Consider the following 25002-nt stretch of genomic DNA (forward strand, 5'->3'; position numbering starts at 1 on the left):
ATGTGACAGTTCATAGGGTGTTTTATTTTTTTATGAGCCTACTTCATGGTAAAAACTGCTTTAGAAGTTGCCTCCACAGTTGGCAATCAGCTTGGGCTTAAAATTGCTTAGTTGAATTTATACCATTGTTTGGTTTTTCCATCTGTTAGTAATTTCTGTAAGCTATTTAACATTACCAAAATCATCCTACCACTGTGATGCTGAGCAGAGAAATAGCAGCTACCCAGTTTCGCTCTTCCTATAAGGGTAGTGTAGGAACCTAGGTTGTCTGTCTCTGAGAGCAAGCAGAAAGTTTCCCACAGAGTTCAACTACATGTTATATGTGAGGGGCTGGGGATTTAGCTCAGTGGCACTGTGCCTGGCTCACAGGCACAAGGTCCTGAGTTCAATCCCTGGTACCGAGAGAAAAACAAAACATGGTATATGTGAAGAAGTATCAGAAATATTAATTTACAATTCCAATTTGATAGGCATACAGAATGTTCTTTTCAGTGACCTTCCTTTTCAAACTCAGTTTTTTAAACTAAGCCCTGTATTTTGAGTCATAGATTCATAACTAAGAAGTAATCTAGAGCATAATAAAACCACGAAGATTGGATGCCAGGGATTTAGCTCAGTGGTTCCACTGCCTGCCTGGCAAGCACAAGGTCCCGAGTTCTATTCCCCAGTACCAAGAAAAAAAACACACACAAAGATCGAAAGACAAAAAATATACAGAACAATTTCTATTCCTTTTACCCAATTTCTCCCACTTAACATTGGGAGAACAGGGCCAGGGATTTAGCTCAGTGGTTCCGTCGCCTGCCCTGCAAGCACAAGGACCCGAGTTTGATCCCTGGTACTAAAACAAAACAAAACAAAACATTGGGAGAACAAGTACAATATCACAACCAGGATGGTGACATTAATGTAATCCAAGATGTAGAGCATTTCTGTCACAGGGGTGTGTTGCCCTCTTCCAGCCACCCTTCCTTCCCTCACCCTAACCTCTGCAATCCCTTCACCAGCTTACAGTTCTGTCTGTCATTTCAAGGTGTCATCCCTGCCGTGGGCAGTGACGTGTTAGTGTAGTCCCAGCTACTCAGGAACCCAAGGTGGGACAGTCACGTGAGCCCAGGAGTTTAAGGACAGCCTGGGCACCATAGCAAAAGACTTGTCTTTAAAAAAGAATATTACAGGGCCAGGGATTTAGCTCAGTGCTTCCAATGCCTACCTCGCAAGTACAAGGACCGGAGTTCAATCCCTGATACCACAAAAAAAAAAAAAGTATTACATTATGGGATTTTAAACTATGTAGATTTTTAATATTGGTGGGTTGGGGGTGTTTATTTTTTTCACTCAGCTGAATTCTCTGGAGATTGTCAGTTTGTTCTGTTACTAACTTACACATTTTTGTTGCTGAGATTCCATTATCTGGGTTTCCCTGAGTTTAACTATTCTCCTGTTGACCCATTCAAGTTGTTTTCAGTTTGGACTATTATAGATAAAGCTGCCAGGAGACAGTGTTGAGGGGTCTTGTGTAAGCGTGATTTCATTTCCCTGGCCTAGATTTGTGGAGTGTCATCTCTAGGTGATGTGGTGGCTGCATGTGATACTGCAAGAAACTCAAAATATTTTCTGAAATACCTATATCACTTTATGTGCCCTTGGACCATGTTTGGGTGTCTTGTAAGTGTTTGCAGCTGTCACTGGCTCTTCTGTTAGTCATTCTGATAAGTAACCACTCATTGCGGTTTTGATTGGAATTTTCCTAAGAGCTTTGTAGTGTTGAACATTTTTCCACATACTGCTGTGCCATCTGTTTATCTTTGATGAAATGTCTATTCGTATTTTTGTATGTTTTCTAATTGAGTTGTGGTTTTGTTATTATCTATTTTTAGTGTTCTTAGTATAGTCTACCTACTAGTTATTGTTGGAACTACCATATTGCCAATATTTTCTCCCACTCTGCAACCTGTCACTTCATTCTCTTAGCAGGATCAAACTAAACTTTAATGCAGGTAGCTCTGCATTTTCTACTCCACATTAAAATAGAATTACCTGGCGGGGCATGGTTGCATACACCTGTAATCCTAGCACTCAGGAGGCTGAGGCAGGAGGATCCCAGGAGTTTGAGGCCAGCTTGGCTGTACAGTGAGTTCAAGGACAGCCTAAACTACATAGGGAGCATTGTCTCAAAAATTTAAAAAAAAAATTTTTTTAAATAGAATTACTTATTTAGTGAGTTTTTATTTTTTTATTTTTTTTTCCCCATTAACTTTATTGGTACATTTTAGGTATAAAATACAGTTACATTCATCATTGGGATCTTGTACCATTACATGAGTCTCTTGGTTCAGTGAGTTTTTAAACATGAAAGTTTACCCAGCTCTCCAATCATCTTGTAGTGAGTAATAAAAGAATAGTAAAAGGGGTCCATTGTAGACAGTATAATGAAGGTCTGTATATTCATTACATTTTTTAATATGTCTTATTTTTGTAATATGTCTTAATTTTTAATTGGCTTTATTACTCATTACTAATTCTTAGATTTGGAGGATAAAGATTGAACCTAGTGTGATTACCAAGGTCCTGAGTTCAATCCCCAGTACCAAAAAAAAAAAAAAAAAGATTGAACCTAGTGAGTGAAATTATTTTATAATTTTCTGAATAAGGCCAGGTATGTAGCTCAGTTGTGCCACACCTGCCTGGCAGGCTCAAGGTCCTGAGTTCAATCCCCTGTACTGGAAAAAATTAATAATAATAATTTTCTGGGTGGGGGATTTAGCTCAGTGGTTTCAACACCTGCTACACAAACGCAAGGACCCGAGTTCGATCCCCGGTACCAAAAAAAATAATAATAATAATTTTCTGAATAATAGAAATTTAGCCAATTAGTTCACTTAGTGTGTTTGCTTTTATTTTCAGGTTTCAGATGACGATAAAGAAAAGGGAGAGGGAGGTCTTACAACTGGAAAATCTAAAAAGAAAAAGAAGAAAAAGAAGAAGCAAGGTGAAGATAACTCTCTTGCACAGGTAAAATACCAAAACAATAAGCATTCCTTAAACACCTGCTGAAAATGTGAAAGGTACTGTATGGATGCTAAGATTATGTGGAGATCAGTGACGGTATAAGACATCAGGTTTTTCAAGCCCAGCATGAACTACGTAGCGAGACCCTGTCTCCAAACAAAAAGACGTCATAGGGCTGGGGATTTAGCTCAGTGGTGCAGTGCCTGCCTCCCAAGCACAAGGTCCTGAGTTCAATCCCTGGTACCAGGAAAAAGAAAAAAAAAAGGGCCAGGGATCTAGCTCAGTGGCACCACACCTGCCTCACAAGTGTAAGGTCCTGAGTTCGATCTCTGGTAAAAAAAAAAAAAGGACATCAGGTTTATTTGAAAAGTCATATTTTTAAAAATTAATGTATAATACTGTAATAAATTTATTGATTCTAAAAACATAAGTGATATACCTAAATTCAAAAATATCTTTTTTGGGGGGTGGTACTTGGGATCGAACTCAGGACCTTGTGCTTTCGAGGCAGGCAGCGGAAACTCTGAGCTAAATCCCCGGCCTGCTAAATTCAAAAATAAATTCAAAATTACTCAGATGTATTTTTATCATAAAATGGTGCAATGAAAAAGGTACGGTATTTTACACTTACAAAATTGGAACTGTAAGGTAGCATTTAGTACAATAGAAAAACCATGTGGCAGGGTGTGGTAGCACAATCCTGTAGTCCCAGCACTCAGGAGGCTGAGGCAGGAGGAGCTCCATGAGTTTGAGGCCAGCATGGCTTGCATAATGAGACCCTGTCTAAAAAAAGAAAAGAAAAACCAATCCACTTAACTCTGAGTTTGCTGGTTATTTCATTTGCTGTTCTTCCCTGCATTTTTGGCCTTTAACCATCTGAAACTCTCTTTCCATCACTCCTTTTGAACTCTTGATTGCTTTTCTTTAATCTCTATCTGGCAAAAAACTTTTGAATTTTCAATAAAAATGAAATCAGAGGTATTTTACTTTGAAACATAAGATTACTAGAAACACAGTTTCATTTCTATTTTTATTACAACTGATGAACTTTTTTTTGGCAATACTGGGGATTGAATTCAGGGCCTTTCCACTCATCTACATCCTCACTGCGCGCATGCACACACTGTGTGTGTGTGTGTGTGTGTGTGTGTGTGTGTGTGTGTGTGTGTATGTGTGTCTGTGTGTGTCAGTGTGACAAGGTCTCACTGTGTTGCTAAATTGAGGCTTAAATTTCTGATCCTCCTGCCTCAGCCTCCCAGCGTGCTAGGATTACAGGCACATGCCCTGTGTCCACTTTGTTGTGGAGATTCTTCTTTGTTTGGTAACAGGGCTAAAGCTAATAGATACAAAAAACTAAAACTACATGATATGCTTGTCTTGTTAGTTGGAGCTGGCTGGCTGATAAACATTTATTGCCAGATGCTCTTTGTTAGTAATACTATCAAATCTATTTTAGCCAAGTTTTTCTTCAATTTCTGGGAGTTAAATTATGGCTCACAAGTAACTAGTACTTGTTACTGACACTGTATTTTTGGATTGTGGATTAGTTGAGCTGTTTTTAAAAGAAACTGTATAAATATTTTCTGAAATATTCAGCTAATTGACAAAGGTCATTGACATGTTGAAGTTTCTTTAATACATGTTACATGTACCTAATCCAAAAATCCAAAACTTTGACCACTGCCATCTACACAAATGTTCCAAAATCCAAAACTTCAAAATCTGAATCATTCCTAGTCCCAAGCAGTTGAGATCATGAATACTCAGGGCTTGGGATGTAGCTCTATGGTCATGCGCTTTCCAAGCGTGCTTTAGGCCCTGGTATCCTCAGTTGGGGGCAGGGGGTGGGGGGGTGTCAAATCAGAGAAGGAATACTCCACATTTATTTGGATAATCCTTTTTAAAATGATCTGTTATAGAGCCAGGGATTTAGCTCAGTGGTTCCACCACGTGCCTCGCAAGCACAAGGTCCTGAGTTATACCCCCGGTACAAAAGAAAAATGGGGCCGGGGATTTCAGCTCAGTGGTTCCGCCACCTGCCTCGCAGGCACAAGGACCCAAATTCAATCCCTGGTACCAAAAAAAAAAATGATCTGTTACATAGTAATAAAGTATTCTAAGTTTGAAATCTGATGTATCCAGACTCCTATTCTGCCATTTACTTTTTTGTTGTTGGTTTTTTCTTTCCACAAATTATTTAACTACCTAGGTTGTTTAAAGAATTAAATTAAAGGCCAGGCATGATGGCGCACACCTGCAATCTCAGCACTTAAGAAGCTGAGGCAGGACACTGGCTTCAAGTTCAAGGCCAGCCTGGGCTATATAGTGAGTTCGAGCCCAGCCTGAACTTCTGTACATAGCAAAAAAAAGAATTAAAAGTTCTACACAGTACATTGCAAGTAGTATCCTATTCATAAAAGTTTATATTTTGGAATAAGTTCTTTTTAGTTGTAGTATGTGGTTGGTCGGGTTCTTCAAAGTTCAACTTAGGATAGATATAAACTGCTGTCTTCTGATAATTTTATGAGATTGTAAGCCTTACATATATCCACAGCTACCTGCTGAGCTTAAATTCACATAAATTTTGAATTACCATCTAAACCCACCACTATCCTGAACAAGATTGATAGAACAGCAGTATTTGATAGAAGCATGTGTGATTATCTAAGCCAGTGAAAAAGACAACTACTGGGGCTGGGGATTTAGCTCAGTGGTGCCTCTGCCTGCCTCATAAGCTCAAGGTCCCGAGTTCAATCCCCGGTGCCAAAAAAAGACAACAACTAGGGCGGGGGATTTAGCTCAGTGGTTCCAGCACCTGCCTTGTGAGCACAAGGTCCCGAGTTTGATCCCCGGTACCAAAAAAAAAAAAAAAAAAGACAACTACTAGAGTCTCATATAATAATTTTATATGATAATTTATCTTGTTTATTAAAAATCAGAACAACTACAATTTATATGTATGTGTTTGCCAAAGAACAATACAGTTCACAGTAATGTTCCTGTCATATTTATTGCACATACATACCTGAGCCTTATAATGTGATTTAGAATTGTCTGTCTTTCTCATCACTGAGACACAATATCCAACACACAGTTTAAGAAGATAGGAATATTTCGGCTCGCAGTTTGTAGAGCTTTCAATCTATCGTAGACTGGTCCAAGGCAGGGCTCTGAGGCAGAGGAGAAAGAGTTCATGGCGGAGGAGCAGGGAAACATGCAGAGCAAAGGAGGAGGGAGGAGACAGCCTTTGATTAGCTGAGTGGACTCACCCACTCATAGTATCACGCCGCCTTGATCCGGTCACCTCCCCAAAGCCCCATGGATGGGTGCATGAGGCTTTGGGGGACACCCAGATAGAAACCCTAACAGTTACTTTGTTGAAACTTTGTAAAAGTCTCAAAAAAGGAAGGGGGCTAGGGATTTAGCTCAGTGGTTCCACCACCTGCTTTGCAAGCACAAGGTCTGGAGTTCAATCCCGGGTACAAAAAAAAAAAGAGGAAGAATGGAGACATTGAAGCTTACTTAGGTGGAGCTGATGGTGGACTCAGTGGTAGAGCACTTGCCTAACATGAATGAGGACCTAGATTCTATCCCCAGGAGACCAAAAAAAAAAAAAAAAGAGGAAGCAAATAGAAAATAAAGCAAGCAAGCTTATTTAGGTACAACCTTTAAATTTTTCCTGGGATTCTCCATCAGCATCCTTTCTCCTTTGTATGTGCAAACATTTTATTCCCTAAAGGAGTATTTAAAATGTTTTATTTCAAGTATCAACTGGTTCATTGTGTTTTTTAATAGAATATATATTAGTTTCTTTTTTTCTATTTGAATAGGTTTAAATTGGAATGGTTCCCATTTTGGGATCTGTGTGTAATGTTTTTTCATTCACAACTCTAAGGAGTTATCCTTAGAGACGGCAGGAGTGATAAATTCATGTTCCAGAAGTTGTTTGGACAACTTCTGAAATGAAATTATTTGGCAGGGTCATCTTCAGGACAGCAGGCAAAATGGGTTTTTATTAGTACACTGTGAGTAATTTTTATCATCTAATAGACTACTTTCCTCTGTAGGACACAGAATTAGAAAAAGAGATTAGAGAAGAGCTTTCAGTGAATACCTCTAAAGCCCGTCCAAAACAAGAAAAAGCTTTTTCCTCGAAGACCGTGAACACTAGTGATCCAGCCGAAGTACTGGTCAAAAATAGCCAGGTAATTTTTAAGGAATAATACTTTTATTGACTCAAGAATTGAATGATGGGCCGGGGATTTAGCTCAGTGGTTTTGCCACCTGCTGCACAAGCACAAGGACCGGAGTTCGATCCCTGGTACCAAAAAAAAAAAGAGATCAGTAAAATTTGAATGAACCCTTACGGTTTTTTTGGGGGGGGTTTTGGTACTGGGGATCGAACTCTGGTCCTTGCACTTGCACAGCAGGCGGCGAAACCAGTGAGCTAAATTTCCAGGCCCCTAACCCTTATGTTTAATTGCAGCACTATGCTAATAAGAATTTTAAAGGCACTGACTGGGCTGGGAATTTAGCTCAGTGGTATGGCACCTGCCTGGCAAGGGCAAGGTCCTGAGTTCGATTCCCAGTACCAAAAAAAAAATTCATTTAATGCACTAGTCCACAAAACAACTCAGAGAGAAAGGTAAGTTCCATTATCCAAATGAAGTTCTGAGAAGTTGAGCCACCGTACAGCAGTCCCCTTTGTCCAGAGGCAGTCCTGAGGTTGGTAAGAGCTCCAGAAACATTTGAACAGGAAAACATAGTGTGTGTAGGGATTGAACCAGGGCCAGCCTCCCCACTTCGAACAGCCCTTCATATAACTAGTTCAGTCTCACAGAATGTAACATTTGGTAGCAAGTTTTTGAATGATGCACCTTCCATGGAAAATACCAGTGTAGCAGGAGCGACCAGTAAGCTGGGTGCTGTGGTGCACGCCTGTTATTCCAGCACTCAGGCACTGAGGCTGGAAGATCACTGTTAGTGCAAAGCCACCCTGCACTACATAGTGAGAACCTAGTGAGAACGGGCAAGACTGTTGGACGAAAAGTTTAGGCCAGTGACAGGTGAATTCTGTTAGAGTTGCCAGGTTCATTATTTGCCCATTCAAAAAAATTTTTTGAGACCCCACTGTGTACCACAAGCTATTTGAGGTGCGGGAGACAGCAGAGAACATCCCACCCTTTGGGACTTTCATATTTAGGAAAACAGCTTTTAACTAAGTTACTGCTAATTGAATTTGAAAGGCATGTGCTAAAACAATTTCAATCATACATCCTATTTGGATTTGATGCTTAAAATCCCCTAGGTAAATTCTCAGGTAAAAGGGTGCAGTCTTCGTGTATTTATATGTTTCATGGTAAATAGCAAGGTTCGTTTAAGTCATTTTCAGATGTCATCTTGAAAAGAATGTTGTAGATTCTGTGATTTAACATAACTGAGAAAGGACCCGAGTTCGATCCCTGGTACCAATAAATGAATGAATGAATGAATGAGAGAGAAAATAGAGGAGGAAAAAGATATAAAATGTAATAAGCTTTTGAATGTAAAATAAATACAGGGACCATTAAGAAAGATCGAAAACCAAGCAGAATAGATGAGCCTCAGACATCTCAAATAGGAGCACCTGGGCTCACATCCCTTCCTTATGTCCTTTTCACATTGTGCCTTCTTGAACCCATGGAGCCTGGAAAAGCCAAGGTTTCCCTCATTTCTAGTTCAGACCAGTGATCGCAGGGAGCCCTGTCAGCACAGCGACCTCCTCCCCTCTGCCTCAAGGCACTCTAGATGTTAGCTTTTTTTTTTTTTTTTTGTATCAGGGATGGAACTTGGGACCTTGCACTTTCGAGGCAGGCAGCGGAACCACTGAGCTAAATCCCCAGCCCAATGTTAGCATTTTTAACATTGCCTGGTCTGACATTCACTCATGGCTCTTCCTCAGTGAGGTTTTTGGTATTATCTTGTGTTTTGTTTTCGTACTGGGGATTGAACCCAAGACCTTTGCATCAGAGCTGCATTCCCCAACTTTTGTTAAAGCTCAGTGCAAAGGCCCTGGGTTCAATGTAGTGTGTGGGGTGGGGGCTATGGGCCCTACGATAAGCGTTCTAATTGTGCCACGGGATAAGTCTAGATTTGGGCGGACCTGGTGCCACAGTCTGCTGATGCAAAACCAAAGCCAGTGCTGCTCCTGTCTGGAAGGGAAGAAGCTAAGGGAGTATCAACCACTGGTCATTTAGAAGTTTGTTGCTTTTCTTTATCTTTAGCAAAGAAATTTTTATGTGGTCAGGTGGGAAATGGACAGACCATTAAATTGCTAAAGAATATAAAGTACTATTATTACAGTGAAACAGGAGAGTGTACAAGTTAATGAAACTGAAATGATTCACTGTTCGAGAGCCATTTTATACCTTCATCTATACCCAGCCTATATTGGTAAATATTGCCATACCTGGTTCATTTGGTCTCTAGAGGGCAGACATGAGTTTTGTTGTTTCTGCTGGTAAATTACTTGGAAACCAACCATCTTAGTGTTTATGTGCTGCTAAATGGCCTCGATATTACTGTGATGGTGTTATTTGCAAAATTTTACAGAAGCTCTGAGATAATTTTATTCCAAAATAGCCTATGAAGACTCTTCCACCTGCTGTTCCCACCAAGCCATCTGTTCCCCCAGCAAAAAGTGATTCTGACAAGAGCTCTTCCCAAGTGCCACCGATGCTGCAGGAGACCGATAAGTCCAAGTCAAATACCAAGCAAAATAGTGTGCCTCCTTCACAGAGTAAGCTGCCCTCTTTTTCAGTTCCTTCATGTCCTGTACTTTGACATTTTTCTTATGCATTTGTGAAGGTTGTGGTCTTAGAAGCCTAATGGGTTAATGAGCTTTCCTTCCTGTGCAAGTGCTAGCTGCCTTGGAATCCTGTGGACTTTAGTTGAGGGCCAGGTTCCTAAAATAATTGAAGAACAAAGAAGGCTTGGGGCTGGGTGCAGTGGTCCACACCTGCAATCCCAGCACTCTGGGAGGCTGAGGCAGGAGGATCGAAAGTTTGAGCCCCACCTGGGCAGCTTAGAGACTTAGTGAGATCCTGTCTGAAGTTAAAAAATGAAAAATGGAGATGCAGCTCAGTATGAAGACCTAGTGCCGCAAGAAGGAAAAAGATGACAGCTCAGTGCCTGCCTGCCTGCTTGACTATCTGATCCCTCTGCATTTCTCTTTGCATACAGTCTTAAGAGACTGACTACAAGTTTCTCTTCCTTTCTACCTTTGGCTCTCTTCGGTGTTCAGTGGTCTGTTATATCACTTAAACTGAGCCGTAGCAAATGGTGGTTTCCACCTGGGCTCTGCATACAGCTCAGGAAGCTGAGAGGAGGACTGCTAGAGCCCAGCAGTTGAAGACCAACCTGGGCCACATAGTAGGACCCCATTTCAAAATAGAAAATGGTAGTTTCTCTAGTCGAAACTGGTTAACACCAGGCATACCAGCCCATGCCTATAATCCCAGCACTCAGGAGACTGAGGCAGGAGATTTTCAAGATCAAGTCCAGCCTAGGCTACATTGAGTTCAAGGCCAGTCTGAACTCTACATAGTGAGACCCTGTCTCAAAAAACAAAAAAATCTGGTTGACTTATCAGCAGAGGCAAACCTAATAATACATTGAGCTTAAAAGGAGGGAGGCAGATACAGGTCAATTTAAAAATACATAACTAGGACTTGAAAAACATAAAATTTAAGAATTTTAAGGCATTTTTTTTTATAGTTACTATTTTTATATTATTGAGACACGGCAATACTTATTTTTTCTGACTTTCATCTCTCTCCACTCTCTTTTTTTTCTTCTAGCCAAGTCTGAAACTAACTGGGAATCTCCCAAACAAATAAAAAAGAAGAAGAAAGCCAGACGAGAAACGTGAATTTTTTTTCCTGAATTGGGCATGTGTTTGCAAACACTGTCTTGAAGATGATGCTGTTTATGCAATAATTTGTGAACATGTACAGAGTTTTACATAAATTTAAACCAATTTTTAAAACAAAACTGTGAACACAACCACCATAAAAATGGAATCAAGGAAAGTTAATTTATGAAATTAAGAGGTCAGCAGAAAATACTACAGTGCGGGAAGACACTTGGGAAAGACTCTTCAGCTGAAGGAGAATGCTGTTAAGTAAAGAGCACCCTCCAGGGTTTACAGCAGCTGCGCCCTGTCTGTCCACAGTGTGGGGCGACAGGTTCTGGCCAGAGGGGCCACCTATGCGTTCAAGGTGACTCCTTGGATCTTATGCACAGACTTTTACCATTGAGATCTGTTTTATGCTTAAAGTGCTTTGATCAAATACATAATCTGCCATATCTTTACATATTTGTTGGTAACAGTTTCTATTAAAGGAATCACAAGTGCAAATAAGTCATTTATCATTTATGTAACTAAACTGTCATGGTTTAGTTTACATTTTTAAGTTCTTAATTGAAAATGCAATTGACCCCTTGTATGGCATATGAAGTTATTTTTGATAGTCTTATATTACTTGAATTGTTCAAAGTACAGTATATTTTAAATTAAGGGTAAACTATATGTATTTGTTTTATAATTTAAGATTCAAACTAACAAATAATGCTCTTGTTTATGATTTGAAAACTTGCAGGCTAAATCTAAGTTTTTCTTTCCCTACCAATTACTTTTCTCCAGTGTCAATTCTTAGTTGCTAACAATTTTTTGACTTTAAAAATGAAATCATTCACAAACTTTGAGTATATGGTGGAGAATGACAACTAGAGTGAGACAGCTTTAATTGACATTGTCAAGACCTCCAGTTATCAGGAATACACTTTTTTACTGCCTTAACCTGTAGTGTGTAGAATATGCATCAATTTCTTGAAGAGGATTCATGTTTTTATAAGAATTTTCATGTAATTATTGCAATTGTGGTCAAATAAGGAACGTTTTCTGCTTGAAACTGTATTGATTTAAATGATGTGTGAGATGTTTCACCATTTTCAGGCACTGTGTAATTCTATTGTAATAAACTGGCAGGTATCTTTGTAACTATAAATAGTGCATGCTCGGCCATGTACACTGTAAATAGCCTTTACCAAATGTGTTTGACAAGGACCATAATTAACATCACTTAGTGAGTTGTGATAAAGAAAAAAGCCATGATTTATTTGATGTGACTGGCTTAATTGTTTCTGTGTGGCGCCGAGAATGAAACTGTTTAACAGCTGTAACCAATGGTACTGATCTATCCATCCAATGTTGTCTTTATTATATTTGATTGTGGTTTGATAGTATTACATTGTCAGACTAGGAAGGCTGAAGAAACAGTGGTTTTAGTTTTGCTGAAGACCGGCCTTATTCACGGACAGCTTTCCTAACAAGCAGTTACTAACTTTTATCAGGTGTTAACATCTGTTCAGGAACATGGCAGTATGTTTACATGTCAGAAGTTTTGTTTAATTCTATGGTATTTCTAAATCGATTTGTTAAAATAAATTCAGCAAATGGATAGCATTGTTTTTATTTGCTTCAATCGGGGGGCAGATAATAGCTAAAGTGCCAGGAATGGATTTCTTCAAATGACTTTATTTTGTTAGTTTTACTTGTTTCCTAAATAGACCTGAGGGTTCCTCAGTTGTCAGCACTTTGTAAAGGTTTCACAGAAGAGAGTCTGATAGGGAGCCTGCAATTTCAGTGTGTGCCAAAAGGTCTCTGCTCAGAAACTTAACTGAAGTCTCTCAGCTCTACCTCACCATTGTTTAGCTCAAAATTCTGGTGACTGTTGTGTCCCAGACTTTATCTTTGCAGTTCAACATTGCCCTAGTCAGCCACCTTCGCTAAGTGGGGTGGGTCCAGTACAGGAGAGAGCCTCTGTCCCCTCTCTCTGGCTTGGGAGCTGGGACATGGACTTGATGCTCTAAGAGATGGCGGTTGTAAGAATGATAAAATTCATCCCACTGTTACACACACCAGGTGCAAACTCTTGCCCAGTTATGTCATTGCTCTTTGGCTGTTCCATGCCATGCTTGTGTGACATCAAGCACTTTCTGGTGCCCTGAACAGAGGACCTGGTTTCTGTCATCACCTCAGAAGACACTGAGCTCTGGGTAGTGATGCAGGACGAGGAGAGGAAGAGGAGCCTGTTGTCCTACAAAAGCCTGGATTAGACACTCCCTGGACTGCTGGCAGGGAATAACTGACCGGGTTCCCACAGCGAGCCTGCCTCCTAGGGAGACCTCAGCAGTCTGCCCAGCCTGTCTCCGGCCTAACTGCAAGGCCTTCTGGAGCAGGGATCACGGCTTCAGGTTTCTCCAGACTGGAATGCTGCCTGCCTGTGCCCCAGAGTGAGCACAGCAATAGTTGAGAGTCCAAACAGAAAGCACTGAAATAAAATGTGACTAATGTGATTTACCATGTTGACTTTGTGCGTGCATCTGATTGGGAAGAGAAGGTGAGAATAATTTATCCAAATCCAGTGGTATTATTTCATGGGCTAATCCAGTTTGTATTGGGGGTAAAGGTAGCAGAGGACAATATTTAACGACAGAGTTTAGTTTTTCTTGATTAAAAACAGTCCTTTATTAATATAGTGTGAAATATCTTTCAGAGTTCAGAATTTAAGATGTCTAATCGATATCTTAAGGTTTTCCTGTAAACTCACTGCACAAACGAATTACTTCCAAAAGGCTTAGGGAATGAAAATGTGTTATTTGTAAGATGCATTAAGTATTGTAAATAAAATCAGCCATTCTTGTTTTGTTTAAATTGCTTAACAGTTTTCTTGTGGGAAGGGACTTGGTCATTTTACATCCTAGCCCAGTTAAAAGGTGGTACTTTCTGTTCTTTTGTTTTTGGTACTGGGAATCAAACTCGGGACCTTGCACTTGCCAAGCTGGCACAACGCCACTGAGCTTAAATCCCCGGCCCCTGTTCTTGATTCTCCTCCATGCCTCCAAAACAACACAGAGTTAGAGGTTTATCATGAGACTCAAATGTGGAGTTAAGCTCCTCTGAAAATGCCCTGGTGTGTATCGACAACCCAGCATTCACCATGGGAAACACCTTTTATCCTAGGACATTGGAACAGTAGGCATCACTGCCACCAGGTGCAGTGCATCTCGTGTGGGCCTTCTGGTCTACCTAGGGGACCCAGCTTTGACGTGCATTGGTTTGTGTGCGGTTTAAACAGGCTAGAAACTTGCTTCTCATGTGTAAAAGTCCGGAAGCAGTCCAGGGTTACATAGCACCCTGCAGCGTGGGCATCTGGCTCCTCCCACTCTCCTGGCAGAGGACAGCTGCTTCCCATCCACCCTTGCTGTGAGCCCACTGTAGGCAGCCCCTGTCCTCTTAAGAACAGTCAGCCACCCCTCAGACACTGGGTCCTATTAGCCAGAAAGAAGGATGAGCGGTAATAGTCTACTTGGGCTGTTGTAGTTGGCTCAGTTAACATTGGAGGTTGTGTTACTGAGAGAATTGGGTACTGGACTACTAGCACCTTCTGCCAGGCTCCTGGGAGGTTTTGTTTGTTTCTTTGTCTTGGGTTTTTGCAGTGCTGGGGATGGAACCCAGGGCCTCCACACTAAGCTACATCCCCAGCCCGTTTTTATTTTGAGACAAGGTTTCACTCAGTTGCCTGGACTGGGCTTGAATTTATGTCCTCCTGCCTCTCCCTCCCACATACTGGGATTACAGGCATGTACCACCATGCCTGGCTCTCCCAAGCATTTTTGAAGTCATGGTTTAGCTTTCCAGCTGAGCAGAAATTTTGAAATCTTGGATGCTATTCAGAGTAACAGCTGATAATGTCCCAAATTCTACATTTGGATTCTGGAAGAAATTTCTGCCATTCAATAACTGCTTTAAATTCTAGAGACAGTCACTACGTAGCCCAGGCTGGCCTCGAACTTGCAGCAATCCCCTTTCCTCAGCCTCCCAAATGCTGGGATTAAAGGCGTGTGCCACCACACCCAGCGAAAATGTATACTAGATATTGGGAAATGGGAAGAAAAAGTTCAAATGAGAAGGGGAACAAGGAGGGGGGAGGAAAAAAGGACAAGGGGGAAAAAATGGAAATAGCTTTTGTAGATGAGGTTTTGCTTAAAATAATTTTTATTATAACAAATTCTAGAGACAGGAGCTGAGGAAACAATAGCCTGTGATCAGTCAAATACTGCATATTAGATTACAATGAAATGTTAACAGAGGCCCGGGGATTTAGCTCACTGGCACCATGCCTCCCCCACAAGGGCAAGGGTCCTGAGTTCAATCCCCTGTCCGGTACCCAAAACAAGCAAATGTTAATAGAATCCTCACCCTGCTCTGTAAGGTTATTTGTAAAATTAAAGACTTTACTGCTATTTGTCTTGATTGCTTTTAACAGTGTTGGAAGCTGGGAGAACTCCCAATCACCTGACCAAGGGTACGGTGGACGGATGAAAAAAGACAAGACACGATCTTAATGGATAAATGGGGGCCCAGGACAGCCAAAGCTCTTACCAGGCTAGTACACCATCTCCTGGAGCTTGCCGCTGTTGAACAGCTTCTAGAAGGGTTAAAGGGCAGTGCAGGGAACAGTGAGGTGGAGTGCACGACTCAGGCAGAGGTCTAGCAACAAGGGAACAAAACATCCTACAGCTCATAGATTAATGGGAAATTCGTTTCTTCCCATGGATTAATTTTTACCTTTATATGAGTTTTTTGTACGAGTCATGCTGCCCTGAGCTGCACTATTGGCTTGCCATCCAAGACATCACCGTCACGGATCACTGAGACTTCCACTGTGACCAGTGGTGTGGGAAGCTGTTTCTTTCCTACACACCAACCACTGGCTCTTCAGGCAATGATTGGGGCTAATAGGTAGATGCAGACTTTTAATGTGAAAAGCCAATGTATGAACTTGTAGCTAACTCAGGGTGGTCTCCATCCTAACAGGATAGTAATTTCTAACTGAACTTGATATGCAGCAAGGTATGAGGGGCATAAGGTGTTTGCCAACTAGTAGCAGTCACAGTAGTAAGGTTTTTTTTGTTGGTTTTTTTTTTGGTACGGGGGATCGAACTCGGGTCCTTGCATTTGTGAGGCAGGTGGTGGAACCACTGAGCTAAATCCCCGGCCCAGTAGTAAGGTTTTTGTGTACTGCAAACATGCACACACAAAAATTTTTTAATGAAGCTTTCCAATGGGTTGAGGAGAAATGTGCATATTCAGGGTCACTCATGATAGCAGAGTTCTTAGTTGCATTCATGCACTGCCCTTTTTTCTTGGATCAAGGTGTTCACAATGAATACCCAATGTGTGTAAGATTTTTGTTTTTCTGGTAGTGGGGATCAAACTCGGGACCTTGTGCTTTCGCAGCAGGTGCCCAAACCACTGAGCTAAATCCCTGGACAAGGTGTGTGTAAGTTTTAAAGCATAAGAAAAGGAATGCCTCTAAAGGAATGCCTCTGAGCCTCTGAAGCCACCAGCTTCAGAGAAGCTGAAATACAGCATCATGGTCTCCAGCTCCTGAGCCCCAGCCTGCTGGCTTGGCCCGGCCTCCTCAGTGCTCTAGCCAGCCTCCTCCAAGGTGGCCCCAACACCTGCTGGGGAGGCGTGGTGACCCCTAACCTGTGAGGCCATCCCAGAGGGAGAGGCATAGGCTGTGATTTCGACAGACATGCTGAACAGCCAGGCCAATTAGATTCTGGGTTTGTTTTGGTTTTGGTTTTTTTGAGAAAAGGACTCTATATAGTCCAGGCTGCCCTTGAACTCACAGTGAGCCTCCTGCTTCAGCCTCCCAAATGCTGGGACTACAGGTGTGCACCACCATGCCCAACTAAAATTCTATTTTAGAGGCCAGGGATTTAGCTCAGTGGTTCCACTGGTTCTTGCCTTGCAAGCAAAAGGTCCCGAATTAGATCCCCAGTACAAAAAAAAACCCCAAAAATAAAATTCTATTTTAAATTTAAGTGAAATGATAAAAGTCATATCAAAATGAGAAAACAAACCACAAGGTCCTGAGTTCAATCCCCGGTACCAAAAAAAAAAAAAAAAAATGAGACCAAAACATACTGCTCATCAACATTGTCTTAGACATGCTAACATAAAATAAATGGGAATGTTATAATGTGGAAAAGGAGAAATGTAGCTTTTTTTTTAATACCTGGAAAATCCAAGAGGCCCCAATAAAAAGCTACTGGAAGTAATGAGACTATGCACTGAAGTACAAAACATGGAAAAATCAATAGAATTTCCTACACTTGAAAACACCTAAGAAGGATGTTGCACCATAGTTATGTCAGATGGTAGAGTTGGAGACTCAGGACTCTGTCTCTACCACAAACTGTACTAATAAAAATCAAACTTTTAAAAACTAAGACCCAGGGTTGGGGATTTAGCTCCGTGGTTCTAGCACCTGCCTCAAAAGCGCAAGGTCCCGAGTTTGATCCCTGTTACCAAAAAAAAAAAAAACTAAGACCCTTACAAGCCCCTTTCTGTTGAGTGGTACCCGGCCGCAGGAAAAGAAACCTTCCAGGCTTGCTTCAGAAAGTGGCAAGAATGATGGGATAAATGCGTTCAAAGTAAGGGGGTATATTTTCAGGGAGACGAATGTGTCTTCTGCTGTAATGAATATATTTAAACATTTAAAAAAAAATTAGATCCTGTCTAAAAAATGGGCAGGGGATGTAGCTCAGTGTGAAGGCCCTGGATCCCATCCATAGCACCACAAAAATAAAGTCAAAACTTGAGGGGCTGGGCATTTAGCCCAGTGGTTCCATCACCTGCCTCACAAGCTCAAGGACCCGAGTTCGATCCCCAGTACAAAAAAAAAAAAAAGAGTGGTGATAATGGACATCCTTGTCTTATTCTTGATTTGGGGCTGGGGATTTAGCTCAGTGGTTCCAGTGCCTGCCTCACAAGCACAAGGTCCTGAGTTCAGTCCCCAGTACCAGAAAGAAAAAAAAAAAAAAAAAGAAAAACTTGAATACAATTGAATATGGTCATCTTTTAAAGCCTCTGGCCTTCCAGTCTTAATAACTTTCAGATCCCTAAGTGCAGTATCTTGTGTTGTCGTGGGGGGACGGGGACGGGTGGTACTGGGTGTTGAACCCTAAGGCTTCACCCTAAGCTTCATCCCCAGCTCTTTTTTATTCTGACATAGGATCTTGTTAAGTCACTAAGTTCCCCAGGCTGGGCTTGAATTTTCGATCCTCCTGCCTCAGCCTCCCAGAGTGCTGGGATACAGGAGTGCACCACTACACTTGGCTCTGTTAAGATTTTTTTTTTAATGTTTCATTCTTTAATTTATCCTGGTATTGATTTTCTTATGATATGGGCCCAGTTTTATTTTCTTTCAAGTAAATTATTAAGTAAATCATCCTTTTACTACTGAACTGAAACACTTCCTAAATTGTTTACAATATTCCCCTCTATTCTGGATTCCCTACCCTGTCTCATCAGTTTATCCCTTTTGTTGATAAATTGTTACATTGGTGTAATTGATGTTAATCCGGTTTGGGCTGCTCAACAATTATATCTGGACTGGCCTTTCCTTTTGGAGTTCCCCCCAGTGGCTAAAATACCTTCCCTCAGTATCCCTTGCTGCATGGGTATGATCCAGCCCCTATCAAACAGAATCCCAGCATTCTGAGAGGCTGACGCAGGAGGATCACATGTTCGAACGCAGCCTGGGCAATTTAGCGATTTGGACCCTGTCTCCAAAAAGAGCTGGGAGGCCGGGGATTTAGCTCAGTGGTTTCGACACCTGCTGCGCAAGCGCAAGGACCCGAGTTCGATCCCCGGTACCAAAAAAAAAAAAAAAAAAAAAAAGAACGAAGTCCCAAGTTCGATTTCCTGGTACAAAAAAAAAAAAAAAAAAAAAATCAATGGCTAAACCAAGTGTAGTGGCATAGGCCAGTAATTCCACCACTCCAGGAGGCTGAGGCAAGAATATCCCAAGTTCAAACACAATGTGGTCAATTTAGTAACTGAAGAAAACCCTTTCTCAAAACAAAAAGGGCTCAGGATATAGCTCAGTACAAAGGCCTTGGGATCAATGCCCCAAATCACAAAAAATATATATATTATAATAATTTAAAAATAAAAACCCAAAAAATAAAAAGCCATAACTCTACTTGCTAATATAGAGAAAAAGATACTCTCATTTACCATAAATAATGATATAAAATTATTTTAGCCCCTGGAAAGAACAATCGAGCACTATTCTAAAAACTGAAAGTAAACATAAAAGCCAGGGAGGTTGATACTAAAGTTCATGGAAAAATAAACATGCAAGACTGGCCAAGATGCTGAACATGGTAATACACACCTATAATCCCAGCACTCTGGGAGGCTGAGGCAGGAGGACTGCAAGTTTGACCCCAGCCTGGACAACTGAGCGACTTAGCCAGACCCTGTCTCAAAATTAAAAATTAAAAAGGGGTGGAGACGTAGCTCAGTATAAAGGCCTTGCATTCAAACCCTGTACCAGGGACTGGGATTGGGGGCGGGGGGGGCTTAACAAGAAAGCGTGAGCCACCACAAGAGGACGCTTAAACACGGGGCATTTCCCTTCCTGTCCCACCTCTGCTTGTTTCTCGGGTCAGCAAATCGCAGGCGAGTGGTTGAGGGCGGGGAGAGGTGCAGAGGCCCTCTGGGCCACCTGCTGGTCCCTCTCCCCTGGCTCTGTCTTCCCACATTCCTTTTCTCTCCAGTGACCACCGAAGCACCCAACCAAATCCAATGTTCAACGCAAGCTTTTAAATCCTCTATTAAAACAGAAGTTTCTTTTTTTTTTAATTCCTGAAAACAAGTTCTATTTAAATAAGGGCTTAAATACATTACATAACATCAAAGCCGGAAGGGAGGAAGAAAGCCAAGACCAGTCTGTAACTTCCCGGGGGAGCGGGGAGCCGCTGCGAGTGGGTGCGGGCCGCCCCGGTGCACCGGCCAGGTCGGGTCGCTTTGCTCCCCGCCGGAAGCTGAACTGCGTGCTGGAGTTTGGGTCCCTCGGCGGGAGCGCGGCCCAGAAGCTGCCGCCCGGCGGGGTGGGGCACAAGGGCTCCCTCTAGTGGCGCCGCCCCGCTCTCCCGGGGTCTCCCGCTCGGCGTGGGGACCCTCGGGACCCGCTAGGCCCGGTGCGCCGAGAGAGCTGCTTGGGCCGCACACTGCCGGGCGCCTGCTGCAAGCCCTGCTCAGATGAGGGGCTCCAGACGAGGCGGCTGGGGACGGGAAGGGACGTTACCAGGACTCTGCCGTGGGCCCTGGCCCGAGCCGCCACAGCACAGGCGAACTCAAGAACAGACAGAAAGGAGACTTGAGTGGAGAAGCTGAGTCTTGGGTCCTGGTCAGTGCTGCTGACGGCAGCAAAGACAGAGGCCCCCAAGCAGGTCTAGGATTTAATGAACACAATCGTGGGAAGGAATAAGGAGCGGGTGTGCTTTGAAGGCATCCAGTGAAATACTGCGAACACCTGGCACGATGGCGCCGGGCAGGGCTGTTAGGGAGGAAGCACTGCTTATCTTGCTTGGATGGAACAAACCGGTACGGGGACCGGGTGCAGTTAGCACGCAACCCATCGGGTCAGTGAGAGGCCATAATTCAGGGGAGAGGGTTTTAATTGGGATCCTGCCACTTCACAGACCGGGGCTGAGGCCTCGGCGATGACAGCCCCTAGCTAAGGAGGAACTCAGCCCAACTCTGCTGCCTGACGCCCGTTTGTGTCACGTAAGGCTTTGGTCTGACTCCTGATGTGAAACAGTATAGCCGAATGAAGGAAGGCAAGAAGCAGGCGCCGCTCCTAGCCCCTAGCACTGGGCAGGGTGCCTGCTGCAGACGGCTCGGCCCTCCCAGGGTACTGCGTGAAAGAATTACACCAGTCCAAGTGCAAGGGGACCCCAAAGGCTTCCATTATGCAAGCTGCGATCTTTAAACTGTGACAAGGGACCGAAGGGATTCCACTCATCGCAAGGAAACCGTCGCTTATCGCAGTCACCAGCGATCCCTCGGACGTTGGTGAGGCTTTCCCGCCGTTTCCGTCTCCCGTCTCCCGGGTGGGACTGGCCTGGGCAGGGGCTGCGGGTCCCGGAAGCAGGGGCTGGGGAGGCGGCTCAGTGACTCGCAAAGCGGAAGTTTCTTCTGTTGGGTTTAAAACAGTTCTGATTTGTAAATAACATTTGTGCAGACCCACTAGAAAGTTTCCGTTATATTGTACCATGTTAGCTCTCGCCTGTTTTTCTTTTTCTTTCTTTCTTTTCTTTTTTGGTACCGGGGATCGAACTCGGGTCCTTGAGCTTGTGCAGCAGGCAGCAAAACCACTGAGCTAAATCCCCAGCCGTCTTTTATTTTGTTTGAGACAAGGTTTCACTGTGTAGCCCAGGCTGGCTTTGGATTCACAGTGATCCTCCTACCTCAGCCTTCAGAGTAATGGGATTACTGGTGTATCCAGTACACCAAACAGAGCACTGTTCTTTTCCTACTTCACAGATGAAGAGACCACTAAGTAATTCCCCAAGGTAAAGGAAGCTTGACTCAAACACTAATGCTATTAACAAAGAAATTTTATATTTAAAAGAATTATGGAGCCAGGCATGGCAGCATTTGGCTATAATCCCAGCACTCAGAAGGCTGAGGCAGGATTGCTACAAGTTCAAGGCCTAGGCTACATAAGGAGCCCCTGTCTTTAAAAAACAAAACAAAACAAAACAAAACCCCTTTTTGCTTAAATTAACCAGAAGAGCCAACCTGGCCCTTCATCACTTAAAAGAAAGAAACCGGGTGTGGTGGCTCACGCCTGTAATCCCAAGCACTCCAGAGGCTGAGGCAGGAGGATCACTGATTTGGAACCAGCCTGGACTACACAGCGAGACCCTGTCTCTAAAAAAAAGAAAGAAAGAAAGAAAAGAAAAGAAAGAAAGGGGCGGGCAGGCAGGTAGGAGGGAGGAGCTCTCCACTCTGGCCAGGTCAGCAGCTGGCAAGGGCTCAGAGGTCCTCAGGACTGGATTTCTGGGTTTAAAGATGGGAGGGCCACGGCCCCTGAATGCAGACTCCCAGTAAACAGGGCTCTGGGCTCTGGGCCTTGTTCTCATTCTCCCCCCGGAAGGGACCACCCATCCACAGGCTGCAGAACACCTGTTTTCTCTCCAGGCAACTTAGGCTTTCTTTTCTTCTCTTTCTTTCTTCCTATTTTTCTTCTCCCTCCCTCCTCCCCATCCCCTCACTCTCCCTCTTCTTTCTTGCTTCTTTTTTGGGACAGGGTCTCACTATGTAGTCCAGGCTGGCCTTGAACTCACTATGGAGCCCAGACTGCCATCAAACTCTCAGCGACCCTCCCACCTCAGCCTTCAGAGTAAAGAGATTACAGGCATGTGCCACAGGGCCCGGCTGGTTTGTTTCTAGAGCCCAGGCTGCCCTCTAAGTCATGGTGCCACCCCCAAGGGGAGCCGCCCTGGTCTCCGTGCCCAGCCCAGGGTGTGCAGAGGTTCCTGCAGGACTCTGGAGCAGACAGGGCGGAAAAGTCCCCTGCAGGCGGGAAGGTGGAGCCCAGGCTGGCCTCAGAGCCGTGCTCTTCCTGCCCAGCCTCCTAAGTGCTGGGTTAAAAATGAGCGCCACCGCTTGCTAATGTGGATTCCTACTCGAGGACACAAGTGGGGGTGTCGGTGCACACACCTGGGATCTTCCCCTGCTTCCATGGTTATCAGTAGATCACAGGAGAGCCCTGGCCGGGGCTGTCCTCCCTGGCTGTGCACCTTGGGGAGCTCCTCCCTCTCTGTCCCTGTCATTCCTCTGTCACGGCACAGACCCTCAGCAAGTGAATAAACCACAGTTCAACTCCCCTGTGACAGGATACAGTCTACAAGGGTGGAATAATTCACAATCCATCTGTTAATTTTCTTCATGTATGATTACAGCGGAAGATAAAACCCTAGGTCATTAACCAGCGTGGTAGCCCACACTCAGAATCCCAACACTCTGGAGGCTGAGGCAGGAGAACTGCCAAGAGTTCAAGGCCAGCCTGAACTACACATGGAGACCCTGTCTCAAAAAAACAAAACAGGGGCCAGGGATTTAGCTCAATGGTTCCACCGCCTGCCTCTGCCTCGAAAGCGCAAGGTCCAGAGTTCAATCCCCGGTAGCAAAAAAAAAAAAAAAACCCAAAAAACAGGGCCAGGGATTTACCTCAGCAGCACAGTGCCTGCCTGGCAAGCTCAAGGTGCTGAGTGCGATCCCTGTGCCAAAAAACAAAAAACAATAGCAAAAAAAAATTGGTATTTCATCAGGAGTAAGGCTGAACATCTCTTTATATGTCTGAGTCACATTTCTGTGCATATATTTTGCTGTTTTTCTATTTGTTGATCTCATTGGTTTCTTGTCTATTAAGGAAATCATGCCTTTGTATATAAATTATAACTTTCTCCAAGTTTGCTTTCATTTTAACAGTTTTTTTAATGAAAAAATAAAACAAAATTTCTTAGCAAAATAATCAGAAATTAACCATAGTTAGTGCACTGTGTATTGTTATCTTCAAAGTTGTTACTGGGAGCACAAGACATGGGCAAAAAGACTCTCTTACAAGCCAGAAACAAACAGATATCAGCACAGAACTTTCTCAGTTTTTTGCCATACAGAATTTTTTTACTTTTGGGCTGTTGAACTTAAATTTTTTAAATTTTATGATGTTTAAGTCTTACAGGAAAGCTCTCCCCATTTAAGTTTTTAAATAATTTTCCTGTGGTTTCTTCTAGTGATTTTCTGGTTTCTTTTTTATACATTGATTCTATTTTATTTTTTATTATTTAGCAATACTCGGGATTAAACCCAGGCCTTTGCATTGAGCCACATCCCCAGCCCTTTTTATTTATTTTTTTAACTTTGAAACAGGGTCTCACTAAGTGGCTAAGTAGCCCGGGCTGGGCTGGAGTTTCTGAACCTCCTGCCTCAGCCTGCTGAGTTCTGGGATTACAGGTGTGAGCTGCCACATCCAGCCTACAACACCTTTTAATTAAAAGGATGTGGATATATAAGCTTCCAAACACCCAAGGATTCTGTCTGGGTTCAGTTGTGTTGTCTGTTCTCATCCCATACTTTATGACCCTTCCCTGGAGTCCCCAGGTCTCCCTGAGGGAAGCTATATCTAGATGTCCAGGGTCCAATTATTTTTATTACAACTTTAATACATTCCTTAGAATCCAGGAAAAGTATGTACAAAAATGACTTGATAATTACAAGCCTAAGGGAAAAATGGCATTAGGTCACAGACTGTAGGAGTTTTTGTTACTCAGCAAAATGGTTAATGGTTCTAATAGCATGGACCTTCCAGTAACTAAGTAAAGTATTCAAGGCCCAGGAGAAATGTTTGAAATAAGATAAACCAAGATAAACTGTTCATGATAAAGTGTTTTGGAATTATGTCAGTAGAAGTGGAAGACCTAATAAAAAGAATAGTTGAGGACTGGGTGGCACAGTGCTAGCCTGGCAAGCGCAAGGCCCTGAGTTCAATTCCCAGTACCAAAAAAAAGAAAGAAGGAAAATGAATAGTTGATTTAATAGAAGATGGATGATATTCGGGAATTTTAAATTGGGCATGGTGATGCACACCTGTAATCCCAGCACTCTGGGAGGCTGAAGCAGCAGGATTGCAAGTTCAAGGGCAGCCCAGGCAATTTAGTGGCTTAGGGAGGCCCTAGCTGAAAACAAAAAATACAAAAAGGTTGGACATGTAGTTCAGTGGAAAGACCCTGGTTTCAATCTCCAGCACCACCAGAAAAAAAAAAAAAAAGGAAAAAGAAAACTTATTTCAATCATCACTCAGTTGGCAAACAAATTCTAAGTGTGTTTTGAAAGGAACTCAACTTGAATTGTCTCAGCACCAGCTACTCAGTAGATCTCTTCCAAGCACCTTCATTTTGAAATCCAGAGTAAAATGAAAAAGGTACCAAGTGTTTGCCTAATACTTACTGCTTGGTTACTTCCTCACTGCTGAGACAAAATAGCCAACACTCAAAGTTAAAGGAGAGGTTTAT

The 25002-nt window shown here is 42.9% G+C and overlaps 1 protein-coding gene across 4 annotated transcripts in view; it reads left to right on the top strand.

Annotated features, from left to right (window-relative positions):
* Mtdh (metadherin) overlaps window positions 1-12512 on the top strand; it is a 61710-nt gene extending 49198 nt beyond the window's left edge. For 3 of the 4 annotated variants that reach the window (XM_013074142.3, XM_004850147.4, XM_013074144.3), the window contains 4 exons: window positions 2908-3015; window positions 7080-7217; window positions 9634-9790; window positions 10851-12512. In XM_013074142.3, coding sequence (XP_012929596.2) covers window positions 2908-3015; window positions 7080-7217; window positions 9634-9790; window positions 10851-10921 — 474 coding nt within the window. In that variant the 3' untranslated portion in view covers window positions 10922-12512. The remainder of the gene's footprint in view (window positions 1-2907; window positions 3016-7079; window positions 7218-9633; window positions 9791-10850) is intronic. The other variant, XM_013074143.3, reaches the window with a different exon arrangement.
* Window positions 12513-25002: the final 12490 nt, after the last annotated feature.

Source organism: Heterocephalus glaber, unplaced genomic scaffold, assembly GCF_053883595.1.
Source record: "Heterocephalus glaber isolate CG9 unplaced genomic scaffold, H.glaber_assembly_v1.0 deba00001555, whole genome shotgun sequence".
Classification (NCBI taxonomy): domain Eukaryota; kingdom Metazoa; phylum Chordata; class Mammalia; order Rodentia; family Bathyergidae; genus Heterocephalus; species Heterocephalus glaber.